Below are 14,731 nucleotides of genomic sequence, written 5' to 3'. Positions count from 1 at the left end.
TGCCTTTAGCCTCATGGAAGCCTGAAGATTTATGTATGCAGTTCTCTATAATGCGATTTTTTGGAGGGTTTTCTGGTGGGTTTTTCGGGTCAAAATCTGGTAGCAATTTATTGGAATCGCAAGTTTGATAGCTAGTTTCTGCACAATCAAAGCGTCCCAGGGGTTTTTCAGGTGCTGAATCCAAATATGCAGTTAAAAAACCATTTTAAATAATACAAATCAAGGTTTAACCTCAATTTTTTCAGCGAGATTCCGTCACCAAATCTCCAAAAAGTCGCATTATAGACAACTCCTTTATGTATATGGTTATCTGTGAATTGTGGATCCGATTAGTATATATAAGAATTTGATGAGTTCAGATTAAGGTGAAATTTAAGAGGCATTGCTCTTCATTAATTAATTAATTACATGTTAATAGGAGGTTTCTCCTTTATTTATTGAGAGTTGAATCTTTCTTTTAAACTCAATCCCTTTATTTATTGAGTGTTGAATTTTTCTTTTAAAGATGTAAATTTTTTTTAAGAATGTCCATATATTTTTCTTATTTTATATGAAGAAACTTAGCAATTTTAAATTCATGTTTATATATTTATTTAATTTAATTATATATTTAATATGTAATGGGGAAGGATGGAGGAGCTCTGCAGCCATCGCCCTGCATCCAAATCAAACCCTGGTTAACAGTGAGCTCCCAATCGTAGCGGTCAACCTGACTTTCCCTGTAGCTTCGGTCCCTGCCTGCACCTGTCAATATCCGCGGTTAGCATGGACGGAATGGACCTCGATGCTGTTGATTACTCACTGGATCCGTTAGCCGATCAGGTCATTTTCGATAATCCTGCTCAGAAGTCGGTTGCCACCTCCTCTGTTCCGTCCTGTTCGCATCCTGGGCCGGTTGTCTCCTTGCCTGGGCCACCTGACAGCTCTCCCCACCTCAGATTCCTCTCTGTTGACTCTCCTGGGCTGGACTGCCCACCCCTCTCTCCCACGACCCTCAATCTTCTCACCTCCTGCTCCATCCCGCTATTCGACCCTGCTCCTCCCGCCGACCTCTGCTTTCCTCAAAACCCTAACCCTAACCCTCAACAAGGGCCGCCTACTGAAAACCCCTCCCAACCAGTTGAGCACAATACTAGATCTGGGTACGTGCCATCGGTATCCGGCGAACCCTCGGGATGTTTTGTCATGCCTATGGTTGGGGTTCAAGCTGAGGACACTTCGACAGCATCTAACAGTTCAGTCGATCATCTACAACCGCACCCTACTGCGCCGCGCACCGGGAAGAAAAAATCAAAGTGCATCAGAGCCTCTGGAAAAGACTACACCATCAAGTTCAGAGAAGGTCTTGCAATGGGGGATATTGCAGACAATGAAAACAAGGTTCTGGTAGGCAGGGTTCGTGGACGGACATACACAGCAGAGTGATTATGGCTTTGGGTAAAGGTGATTTGGGGGTAGACCTTCTAGCAACTGCCCGCGATACAAACCCTAGCACGAGGATGGTTTGTTCTCCGGTTCGCGAATGAGGATTACACCAATCTAGCTCTGGCTCGCTTCTGGCATATCGAAATGGCACCAGTGCTCCTCAAGCGTTGGAGTCCTCTTTTTGACCCAGAGCGAGAGCAGATCGGAGCAGGACCACTATGGGTGAGGCTACTGGGGCTTCCATTACAGTACTGGTCCGAAGAATTCTTCATCAAAATTGGTAACACTCTTGGTACATACTTGGGCTACGATAAAACCATTGTGCAGTCCAAAAATCGCTCCTTAGCGTGCATATTGGTGCATTTGGACACTAGGGAGGGCCTGGAAGAAACAATTACACTCAAGTGGAGGACGAAACAATTACACTCAAGTGGAGGAATTTCACCAGGGTTCAGATACTAGATTATGAGGGTGTGCCATTTCGATGCCGTAGATGCCATAAGGTCGGCCACATTTTCAAGGATTGCCCCCTGGTCACCAAAGCACAGGAGACAACAACAATGCACGGATCGACATATGCTCATGGTACTACAGCTCAACATGGGAAGAACACTGAATCAAGCCCTGATCCACCTCACAAAGCGACTCCATCCAAGCCTGTGAGCCCTGCAGCGAGTACATCCTCTAGTCCCCCATCTCCTCCACTGACTCGAGCACGAGCAGTGGCGGAAGCGGCTCGATCAGCGGGTACTCCTCTTCCCTCATCTCCTGTTCTATCTTATATTGATATTTCTAATGTTATGCATCTCCCTGCATCTCATTCTTATTGCATCCCTCATTCTGCATCCATTTTCTGCAGTTCCCCCCCTCATTTTTTGGTTGACTCCACCACCGCCCCCACCATTCTCCCGGTGAGTCATAGTCCACGCTCCTCATCTCCTCTGGATCCCCCTTGCCCCTATAATCTCAGGTCTCGAACATCAACAGGTTTTTCCTTACCCCTCCCGGGCCTAGGACTCATCCCCCCCATTTCATCGACCAGACCATCACGAGGCCGCAAATCATATTTATCACATGCTATCCTTCGAGCAAGGGCCGAGGTCCTCTCTGGGAGACAGTCATCTATCGATCGGGTTCTTAGAGCAAAGCCAACCCCTGCCATTGTTTCCCCATGAAATGCCTCTCTTTCAATTGTAGGGGCATGGCTAGCTCCCCCAAAAAGCTAGCCCTTCGCAAACTTTTCTCTGTTGATCCCGTTGACATTATCCTTCTGCAAGAAACCCTAGGGGAAGGCATGCTTGTCTCTAACACATTACAGTCCATCTGCCCTGGATGGACTTACACTGCTCTTGATGCCTCGGGTTGTTCGGGGGGATTGGCTATTGGTTATAACCCCCTCACTATCAAAGCCCTTGCAACTTGGGGAGGCAGGGGATATATGGGAATGGACCTATACTCTGCTGAATTGGGTAAGGAGCTCAGGGTTATGAATGTGTATGGGCCTTGTCAGGGAAGAGAGGCCTTCTGGAATCACCTCCTAAACTTATCTCTGACCTCTGTAGACAACCTCATTTTAGGAGGGGACCTCAACTTCTCCATTGGATACAGTGAGTCATGGGGATCAGCTGCCCAGGTCGATCCTCTCTCAGAAGTCATGGAATCCCTTCTTGAACAGGCACAACTCATTGATGTGCCTATGATAAAGCCCTTACCTACCTGGAGGAATAGAAGAGTAGGGGAGGCAGCCCTAGCCAGGAGGCTGGACAGGATGGTCATTAAGCATCAGCTTCTTCAGACCCTTTCTCATTACAGGCAATGGGTGGGTTCTGGTGGCATTTCTGACCACTCTCCCATCTACTTGGAAATCACCGGACCGCCCACCAAACCTCGGGCTCCTTTCAAGTTCAATTCAGTATGGTTACAAGATCTGAGTTTCACTGAGATGGTAAAGGCACATTGGGCACACAATCCTCCCTCCCAGCTTCTATCTAAGGTAGTTGTCTTCTGCCACAAACTACTCCACCTAAAGAAGCTCACCATTAAATGGGCCAAAGACAAAAATCTGAAGGACAATTAGACCCTTTGTGCAGTGGAAGCTGACCTTGTTGGTCTCATTGATGAAAACAACAGAGGTTTTACCAGTCCTGAAGATAAAGCCCATCTGATTGAATTGGAGAACAAACGTGCTAGCATATTAAAGGATCGGGAGGAAACTTGGAGGCTGAAGAGTTGGGCCATCTGGCTCAAAGCAGGAGATGATAACACCAAGTACTTCCAAAATTTTGCCAAAGGAAGGAAATCTGCCAACACTATTTGGCAATTGCCCACTCCGGAAGGTGGCACTGCTCACACTTTCCATCAGCTCTCACAATTGGGCATTGCACATTTTAAGCAACTCTTCAAAGCTCCCCCTGGAAGTAACTTGGCAGAGATCATTCGAGTAGCAGGGCATTTCCCTCGATTTGTTGAACACGAAGCTGCAGATGAGCTCATTGCCCCGGTCACTATTGAAGAATTGGAACAAACCCTAAAATGGTTCCAAAAGGACAAGAGCCCTGGGCCGGATGGGTGGCCTATCGAATTTTATTTTGCCTTTTTTGATATCCTTGGGAATGACCTCCTCAGTGTCGTTGAGGAATGCAGATTGACAGGTAGAATGTATGAAGCAATCAACACCACCTTCATTGCCCTCATCCCGAAATCTGATTCCCCGAACTCCTTCAATGATTTTCAGCCTATATCCCTCTGCAACACTCTTTACAAAATTATAGCCAAAATCATAGCCAACTGGCTTCGCCCCATCCTATCTCACCACATCTCCCCTGAACAGTTTGCTTTTCTCCATAACAGGCAGATCCATGAAGCCATTGGTATAGCTCAGGAAGCCATTCACTCCATCAATCAAAAAGCCCTAAAGTGTACCATCCTCAAAATTGACCTTGCAAAAGCTTTTGACCGTGTATCATGGCTTTTCATTAAAATGATTCTCATACATCTTGGTTTTCCCATTGAGTTCATTAATTGGATCATTTGCTGCATCAACTCTGTCACCTACAACATCCTGGTAAATGGCTCAGCTACACCTTTCTTTCATGTTGATTGTGGCCTGAGACAGGGATGTCCTCTGTCTCCTCTGCTATTTCTATTAGTGATGGAGGGCCTCAGTAGACTCATTGCCTCGGCAAAGAGGGAGGGAAGATTACAAGGCCTCAAAATGACTGACCTCCTCTATCTCACCCACCTGCTTTTTGTGGATGATATTCTGATTTTCTTAAATGGAAGCTCCAGGGACATGGACACCTTCCACGAGATCCTCAATCTATTTGAAATAGCCACTGGTATGTCAGTCAACCATTCCAAGTCCACCATCACTCTGTCTGGTCTTAATCCAATAGAATCCAGATCTGCAACCCTTTTATTTCCTTTCACTCCCCACCATCTCTCAGAGGGCCTTAAATATCTGGGCTTCTAGATTAAACCTAACTGCTATCGCATTGCTGACTGGATATGGTTAGTTGTCAAGCTGGAAAAAAGACTAAAAAGCTGGAACCATAGACTACTCTCCAGAGCTGGGAGGCTTGTCCTGATCAAATCAGTTTTGGAGGCCACCCCAGTCTACTGGATGTCACTTGCATGGATTCCTTGGGGAATTCTCAGCCGTTTGCAACAACTCTGCAGTCGATATCTATGGAAGGGACACAAGGAAGGTAAAATTTTTGCATGGGTGTCATGGAAATCCATTGCCCTGCCCAAGAAATGGGGGGGATGGGGGATAAAAGAACTCCCTCAGTTTGCAAAAGCTCTTGCAGCTAAAATGAGTTGGACCCTCCTCACTGCTAGCAACCTCTGGACAACTGTTTCATTCCACAAGTACATCTGGTCACTATAGATCTTGGATTGGGGGTGCCAACAAACTTGGACTAGAGGAGGCATCTCAATTGTTTGGAAAGCCATTTTACAAATAATGCCTTTTATAAGGGCTGCTCTAGCATGGCGCATCAACAATGGTCACTCTGTAAGAATCGGTATCGACCCATGGATTGGGGGTGGCAACTTGTATTATCTACCTCCAGAACTCATCCACTTCTTACACCACAGAGAGGTCTCGACCATAGCCCACATTGCCGATCTAGACCCTCGTATTTATCTCAGACAACAATGGAGATCAGCACATGATCTCAACATCCCTGAGCAGTGGCAGCACACTTGGTCTATGTATATAAGGGCTCTTTAGGAGGCACACATCATTCTAAATCAAGAACCTGACACCCTCGTTTGGACTCCAGCTGCACATGGGATATATAGTCCCAAGCTCGGATACCTTCATCTGATGGAAGCTCGAAAACCATTACATCTATAGAGCTGGTGGCAGAGCCTATGGAAATTAAAAGCTACCCCTCGATCCAGGCTATTCATGTGGTCTGTTCTTAATAACAAGACCCCTACGGGAGAGGCCCTCATGCACCGAGTGATATATGGACTGAGCAGATGTGTATTATGTCAGTAAGCATTTGAATCCAATGAACACTTATCCCTGCTCTGCACACATGTCACACACTTTTGGCAAGATATCACACAGTAGATAAGAATAAGAAATTCTTGGCAGGGGACATCACTTATGCAAGAGTGGCATAGCTGGACAACTGCTCACCCTAAACATAAACAACAGTGCCTCCCTATCATAATTTGCTGGACTATTTGGCTTGGAAGGAATTGATGCATATTCAAAAACCAGCCTGTAAATTGGCAGCTGCTCACAGTATAGGCTCTGTCTGCATACAATGATGTCCCCGAGGATTCGCCTTCTCGATCCCGCATTATTACTGGACCGGGGAACATTGATAAAACTCGGCCATGGGCCTTCTTCGACGGGGCCGCACAGCCACATGGATGTGGAGGGGGATTCTGTTTATACCTCACTGAACAACACTGCTACAAAGTCAAACTAGGCCTGGGAGATGGAACCAACAACTATGCTGAGCTCCTAACCCTTAGACATTTGCTGCATTTCAACCTCGCGCATGATTGCATCTTTGTTCAGATCTTTTGAGACTCACAAATTATCATTAATTGGTTTAATGATACAAATCAATGTCATACCATTTCCCTTCAAAATATACTATTTGATGTGCAAAATATCAAAACAGGATTTAATCTGATCTCTTATCAACACATTCACAGGGAATACAATGAAGACGCTGACGAGCTTTTCAAGGAGGGCTTGTTACTTCCCAGAGGCTTGTGGATAATCAGCGAACAGGTGGACACAAAAATCTACCAATACCACCATAGACCGTACATAGACCGGGAATATCACAGGGTGGATCGACCATAGAAATATGGTCTATTTTTGTGTTGTTTATATACAGACTATCTATAGACAAAACTGTATATTTATTTTTGCTTTTTGTTTTAGCTCAACATAGACAACGTTTATTTTTTGCAAATTGACCGGTAGGTCAAAGGTTTTTTGCACTATGCAAAATATGTATATAGCTCTCAACTGAACAGTTTGATATCGCATATGCCTACAGACATCTACATGTAATTTTTCTCACATAAATGAAAGATTATGATTTTTCTCTTCGGAAAAAATATGTAATTTTTAATTTATTGATGAAATAATTTTTTTTACTAAAATTTATTAAAATTTAGCAATACAATTTCAAGATTTTTTTTGTTATTTAAAATATATTTTTGAATACATAAATGGATTCAACATCCTATAAAAACTTTGAGACACCCCAATTATACATACTAAACAATTTAAACTCAAGTTTTTAAAAATCTAGATTTTCATGAAAATTAACCAAAAAAAATGTCATAAAAAAATCCATTCATCAATAAATTAAACTACCCTTTATTGATGACCATTTTGTAATAATTTTTTTTAGTCTTTATCTTTACCCTATAGTCATGATGAAAAATTCCCACATATTTTTATAGTCCTTTCTACATCCATAAATAAAATTTTAAATATCAATTAAGTTCCATCTCTAAAACTATTTATAGTCCTTTCTACATCCATAAATAAAATTTCAAATATCAATTAAGCTACATCTCTAAAACTATATCCATGTTTACCTGTTTTCCATTTACTTAATTTGATTTGATTATATATTTACCATAAAATTTAGTGTTAACCACCATTCACCTTATAGCTGCGTTGCCTATGAAACCCTCATTACGAAGGGTTCCATCTTTGCCTTCATGCCCTTAGATAGAAAAAATCCACCACAAGAAACCTGCACACCCTCAATTCAGTGGAGTATAGAATCTAATAGTTGTGGTGAAGTCCCTACAAAAATTTGGTGTGCTCTGGCTGTATTGCACTGACATTTACCAGCAGCAAATTAAGTGGCTGTCCTAGTTTCACTCTATGTGAAGATGGTAAAAAACATCTCTAATATTTATAGAAACAAATAACAGGTTGAGATTCATGGATTTTAATTGCAGCAACAAATTAAGTATTTATAGAAAGAAATGACAGGTTGAGAATTTTAACTGCAAATAAAATTGGCATTGTTCATCAAAAGCCACAAACCTCACTCATAATTAATTAATTAAAATAATATCCAATTATGAGAAAAATATCTTATCTTGAAAAAAATTTAAACTTTTGTGCATTCAAAGGGAAAGTAGTGTTCGCACTCTGCAGGTCATGCGACTTTTGTTTTGCAAGGTCTATACCTTTGAGAGTTTTGGTGAGGGGTTCCTTTTACATATAAAAATATGTTTAAAAAAATGTGGTTCATTGTGTTTAAAAAGATTAAAAAATAATAAAATAATAAAACTTTTTTTTCAACTCGTATTTTCAACTTATCTCCTTAAGGTTTTAGTCAAATTTAGAGCAGGAGTATTTGTTGGATGCAAAATTTAATTCTTCATCCAAGGAGTACCCATGTTGCATAATTTTAATGGACTCAGCTACACGAAAATGAGAAATACATAGAAAAACATGATTGCAATCACGTTTTTCATGTATTTCTCATTTCTTATGTAGTACGGTACATCGAAATTATGCAAAATGGGTACTCATTGGATGAGGAATCAAATTCTGTATTCAACGAGTGTTGTCGCTTGAAATTTGAGTAAACCCATAGGGAAATAAGTTGAAAATACGAGTTGAAAAAATAGTTTTCTTTTTTCTCTCTAAAATTTGATGATGTAATGTAATCTTATTTTATTATTTTCACTATTATATTATAATTTCCTTAAAAGGCCCATTTTAGACCTCAAAATTCCCCTAATGCTTCATTAGTTACATGTGAGACTTAGATTAGGAATTTGTTCCTATTTTCTAGGTGGTTGTTCTGATCTTTTTATTTGCTTGTAAACTATTTATTCATGGCGATTAATGATGAATTTGTAGAGCGTTCTGCCAAAGGCAGTCTCCAGGTGAAGCCCTCACTTGAGAGATGCTCAGTTTGATGAATAAATTCTATGTCTTCCATTTTTAACATGGTATAAGAGTTTCAGGGTTGAGTGAAGGAAAGCGAGAGTGTTTGGGTGACTGAGAGTGCCTGGTAGTTGTGTGTGGCCCTTAGTGGCATTGGCAGAGAAATATTTCACTGCTTTATCAACACGCATTTTGGGTCAAGAAACACACTTTTCTCTGTTGACTAACACCCTTCCTTGAGAGAAAAACGCGTTGTTCGGCCCCACTTAACGCGATTTCTTGCAGCATGGGCCATCAACGCGAATACTCGAGGAAAAATCACATTGCTTCGTTGACCGTAGTGGCCGTGGAGAGATGATGCTGTGTGTTGCTATTTGAGTGAAGGTGTTGATCGCGTGGAGGTGTCGGATCTACGTGGGAGTCGAATCTACCTAGAAGTGTTGTGCCTTGTTCATGGTGACAGTTGCGTGCCAAAGTTGCCTGCGTGGAGGATGCTACTGGAGCGAGGGTGCCTGCGCACATTGGGCAACAATATCTACCGCTTGATCAACAATATCTACCGCCTTGACCTCATCGGATTGTGGCCCTGCGACTTAATATGAGGCGCAGTCTTTCTATGACTGGTTTTTGAGGCCTAGCTCGGCCCTGGTGCCTAGTCTGAGGCAAAAATAGGTTTTGCAACCAGGGTTCTTGAGGCAAGTATTGCTTCACATTTGGCCCTGTTTGTGGCCAAATCTCTGAGGCAAATTTTTGGAGGTTCCTAAATTTCAGGGGTATTTGAGGCATCCTAAAGTAGAATTTGAGGGGTTCCTATGGATGATTTCTAGGTGAGCTGGTAATCAGCGAGTGTAAGTCCAGATCCGAAGCGTGGCCACTGAGGAAGGCTTGTTGACCTGCATAGGCGAACCTCCATGGGCATTATTGCATGCGAGTGGTGTGAAGCCACAAAGCTGGTGGCGGTGGAGTGAGTGTTAGGATTTGAGCCCACAACAAAGAGCAAAGGTGTATTGGAACCCATCAATATGGAAGTAGAGCACAGGTATGGTATGTGATTGCTTTTTTCTTCGATCACAAGAACAATTTTTGAGAGGTCGTTTTTTTGGGGCGCATTAAAAAATGGGGTTATAACTTTTTTTGAAAAACGTTGGGTGCATTTGACTGAGGTTGGTTATATATGTAAAGAAAAAGGAGTCACCTTTTAAAGAAAGGAGGTTTTTTTATTAAAAAAAACAAAGGGGATCTTGTTTTTTGCATCCAATTAAAGGAGTTGTTTTTTTATTATTAAGAGAGCACCCATGTTTCTTTGAGATTTCTTTTTGGATATAGAGATAGATCCGTCTTTTAATTGCTGGAGGTTGAATTTTGTATTTCTTGAGGGAGATCTGTCAAGATGAATAACCAGATGGCAGAGGCATATCTGAACGAGAGCAATAAGCTTGACAGATCTAATTACTCTAATTGGAAATTTAAGTTGTAGACCCTGTTGGAGGGGCAAAACACATGGGCGATTGCAAGCGGTGATGAGTTGAAGCCAACCCTAGCTACAAGTGGAACAACAACAAAAATCCAGGACTGGGAAAAGAGGGAGAACAAAACAAAAGTGTTGTTAAAATTGTCAGTGAAAGACTATATTATCCCTCACATCCGTGAATGTAAATCAACAAATGACATCTGGAAAACCCTCAAGGACCTGTACGAGATCAAAAACAAAAATCGCCTGCTGTTTTTGAAAAGCAAGATTCTCTCCATCAAAATGGAGGAGAATGAATCAGTGGCTGCATTCATCTCTCGAATCAAGGAGCTCAGAGATAAATTGGGCGACATAGGAGAGACAGTGTCAAACACTGATCTGGTCACAATTACCATGAATGGTATGACTGATGACTATCAGATGTTTATCACAGGCTTGAATGCGAGAGAGAAAGCCCCCAATTTCGAAGAATTGACAGGAATCCTGATGCAAGAGGAAGAGAGGCGGATGACTCTGAAACCCCAGAGTTCAGATCTTGCTCTAATGGCAAAGAAGAAGCCCTTTAGAGGGAAGGCAAGTGCAGGACAAAAAGGCGGAAGTACACCACAAAGAAAACCACCTCAAGGTATGTCCTCAAACAAAAGTGATTCAGGACCCAAATGTTTTTATTGTGGTAGAGTTGGTCATATAGCTAAAAACTGTCCGAAGAAGAAGTTTGATGAAGGTTTCCATAGACATAAGAAGCATGCAGGACACTTTGCTGATGAAGATCAGAATGAGAATCTCAGATTGTTTGTATCTGATTCTGCGTTCTTTGCTGAGGATGATGAAACAAAACCTGGTTTGTGGACTTAGGAGCTTCCACTCACATGACAGGTAACAAACAATGGTTTGAGAATTTTAAAGAAACCAACAATGGTGCAAATATCTATCTTGGTGATGATAAAGGGTACGAAATCAAAGGGTATGGTAATATTCCTATCATTTTTCCTGATGGAAATATTAGACATTCAAAATGTAATGTATGTACCCGGAATAAAAAAGAACCTGATCTCTGTTTCTACGATAACAGATCAGAACCTTAAGGTAGAGTTTTTTAAGTATAATTGTGTTATTAAAGATCTGTTGGATTGCAGGAAGCCAATTGCATCAGGTATTCGAGTGGGCGGATTTTATAAGTTGAATGTAAGAAGTGCACCACATCAAGCCTTGACCTCATCAATTATGATTGCAGAAGACTTATGGCATCAAAGATTCGGTCATATCAACTTCAGTGACCTGCTACTAATTCAGCAACGAGGTATGGTCAATGGTCTTCCTGTTTTAAAGAATGTTCTTTTGAAGAAAGTGTAACTAGGTTCGGTCTTCATAATGACATGATCTTTGTAAATGATGTAATAAAATGAAATAAATTATTTTTGTATACCTTGCTACATGGGTTTCATGAGCAAGAAGTGTCATTAGGTGAAAGACTTCTTCTTGATGTCTTTAGGATTTATTTATATGTCAAAGAGTCATGTCATATGTATAGAAAATCTTCACGAGTTTATGTAAATGTATACAAGTCCACAAAGTTGTGAATAAGGCCTCCAAAGATCAAGCGTAATCCTCCAAGAAGTCTGTAAGCGAAAACTAAGACGAAATTCTTCATGTCGGCTCCAAATAGAATTAATTAAATAAATGAAAATCACGTCGGCTCAAGGAAATAGTCATGACGGTTCATGGGTTCATGTCGACTCAAATGTAGGTGGCTCACCACTATAAATACCCTGTCAAGGTATCCACAAAATGCAGATCATAGTTTCGTATTTTCTCTCTTAAACTTCGTGAAGATGGGTGCAGGTCTCTGCAAATAAGAAGAGACAATTCTTGGGTTCTTTCTCTAAAATTTCGCATGAGAATGGAGGAGCAGATCTGCACTACAAGTAGGCATTCAAGGAAGGACATGAATGCACCTCGAGTGCAGGCAAGCTACACTTCGGATGCATGGAGGAGTAGACAGGACCTCGAATGGATAGTTAACCTCGACATAAGAATATCTCCATAGTCATGGTAAGCCACAGTATCAACGGTAGCAATATGATCAATCTCAGATCCATAACAGTGATGGAGCATCACAATATTGGCATGATGAAAGGAAGGTAAGATCACAATCTCGGTCTAGTTAGAAGGTAATATTACAATCTCAGTGGATCTACCTCACAACAGTCAAGGCATGTGTATATGATGGGAAGGATTTCAGAACCCTTACTATCCTCACTATCTCAACTTAATAGATATCACAATAATCCTAGATATCAGTCTTGGAAAATGCATATATCATCATGTTGAAAAGAATTCCAAAGTCCAGGTATATAGAGGTGCAATGATGAGGGTTTCAAGCGGTGTTAAGTGCTGCTATAGAAATGACAAGTGATGGTTATATTCTCGGCATAATGGAAGACTCTGTGACAAGGACAAAGTCATGATCCAGTTCGTGTAAGATCATGATCTCCTTGAAAATGCAGCAATCACCTCTGTAGAAATTTGAAGGGACAGTCATGGTGCAACAATGAAGTGATCAATGATGGTAGCAGAAATGAAGATATCAATGATGTAGTAGTGCAACAGTGATGATGATCTCAGCAGTGGCAAGGAAGAGGATTGATGTCTTGGAGAGGCAGATTGTGTCAAGGGTCATGGGCTTGGTATTTGTCAATGGAATCTCTATAAGAAGAATTTTGCGTGTTTTTTCATCTCCAAGAGGGAGAGGTTTTGGCCCTGGTAGAAAGCCAAATATTTGTGTTCTTGTCTCTTTTGTCTTGATAACAGTTTGATGAAGCTAACATACATACACTAATAATAATGGAAACATCAAGCTAAGATAAATTGTACAAATACTTCACAAATTTTAATCATGTAACGAAAAATCATTGTATTTTATGAATGCCCTAGATTCTTTAACATGGTATCAGAGGGATTGGTTCAGAAGTCAAAGAGAGATCATAAAAGAGACATGCCAACATCAAGTTTCAAGCATAACAAGCTGAAGAATATCAAGATCTCTACCTTGATCAAACCCTAGTCTACAACAACAGTATGTAAACACAAGGATGGTTGATCAATGAGACAATATACAACATCAATATCTTTTATCTCAAAGACGACACCATTTCGAAGAAGATCGAAGTCCAAGAACTAGTCTACAACTATAGTCAACTACAACAAGGGTTTTGGAGATCAATAATCTGAAGACAAAGTATTCAAAACTCTGGTTTATAACAATAGCTTTGGTGTCTTCCACAATCCACATCATAGAATGATCTCAACATTCCTATGATTGGATCCTTTCAATAAAGAACATTTCAGATTTCTACTCAAAGAAGAAGATCATCTACTGCATAGTGTTCAAATTTGTATGGATAGTACTCAATGTATAATGAAGGTGTTCACTAATTAATGGATCTCTATATCATGACAAGCAATCACAAGTCAATGCTGCATACTACACAATTATATCATCAGTTTGTTGATATATAAATCAAGATAGCTTGAAGGCAAGGAAGGAAATCTGCCTATCAAAGATCTCAATCGAAGGAAGCACCAATATGTCTACTCTAACTCTGCCAACTTGATCAAGGTGAATATTTCATCTTCACAATCAAGTAAGTACCTTTTTCATTTTACAATCAAGTTTGGTTTTATGACTTCATGATTACAAGAAGACCTATATATTGGATGGGTCATCAAGGTTCTTGCATGGAATGAAAAAGATTGTTATAATCCTTAGAGAAGTCAGTACATCAAGGTCTCCTTTGAATTCATGAGAAATCTTAAGAAAGGATACATAAGAAGGATACATGAAATACTAGAGGATATACTATCTGAAATGCACTACAAAGAAGAATGAAGAAATATCTTCATGATCTCTCAGTTACGAGATCTGGAAAAAATGATGAGAAAATAATCATCATTGATATTGATATTGACAAGCAAGGTAACAAATGTACATGAACAAGAAGGTTATCTAGATCAACAGTTTGTGGTCTCTATGCTGAATAGAGAAAGACAAAGGACTCAAATATGTGCAAAGGAAAGGTTAACAAAATAGTGCTATGGAAATATTACCTGAAGGATGGAGGAAGCTGAAGAAAGGGATCAGGGAAAGAGGGAGTAATAGATCTCCATTATGAATGAGATGGTGTCCCTCTCAAAAGGATCCTATCAGAAATCCTTGCAGGTATGATCATGGTAAGAAGATGCATCGTGGCATCATGGAAGCAAGAGCTCACCTGGGAATCATGAAGGACATAGCTCTTGAGAAAAGGAAGATGTCATCCAGGATAAAGGAAGCATTTTCCAGATGGGGATCTACTAGATCTTGAAGAATCTCTGATAGAAACCTCAGCGGAGGAACCCTAGTCCGGGAAGGCAGCAATTGTCTCATCAGGAAATCC

General features: G+C 40.8%; 1 protein-coding gene across 1 annotated transcript; it reads left to right on the top strand.

Moving 5' to 3' along the window:
* The first annotated feature begins 1,569 nt into the window (after positions 1-1,569).
* LOC149229278 (uncharacterized) lies at positions 1,570-1,887 on the top strand. Its single transcript, XM_089380997.1, has one exon. It carries the CDS (start codon positions 1,570-1,572, stop codon positions 1,885-1,887), a length of 318 nt encoding a protein of 105 aa, XP_089237123.1.
* The last annotated feature ends 12,844 nt before the right edge of the window (positions 1,888-14,731 follow it).

Source organism: Pinus tabuliformis, chromosome J, assembly GCF_031772625.1.
Source record: "Pinus tabuliformis cultivar Carrire ecotype Pingquan chromosome J, CPIR1, whole genome shotgun sequence".
Lineage (NCBI taxonomy): Eukaryota > Viridiplantae > Streptophyta > Pinopsida > Pinales > Pinaceae > Pinus > Pinus tabuliformis.
This window is presented reverse-complemented; position numbering and strand designations above follow the sequence as displayed.

Bases quoted from the DNA above. Each gene is read 5' to 3' on its own strand.
- LOC149229278 (XM_089380997.1), top strand. From the start codon at position 1,570: ATGGCACCAGTGCTCCTCAAGCGTTGGAGTCCTCTTTTTGACCCAGAG.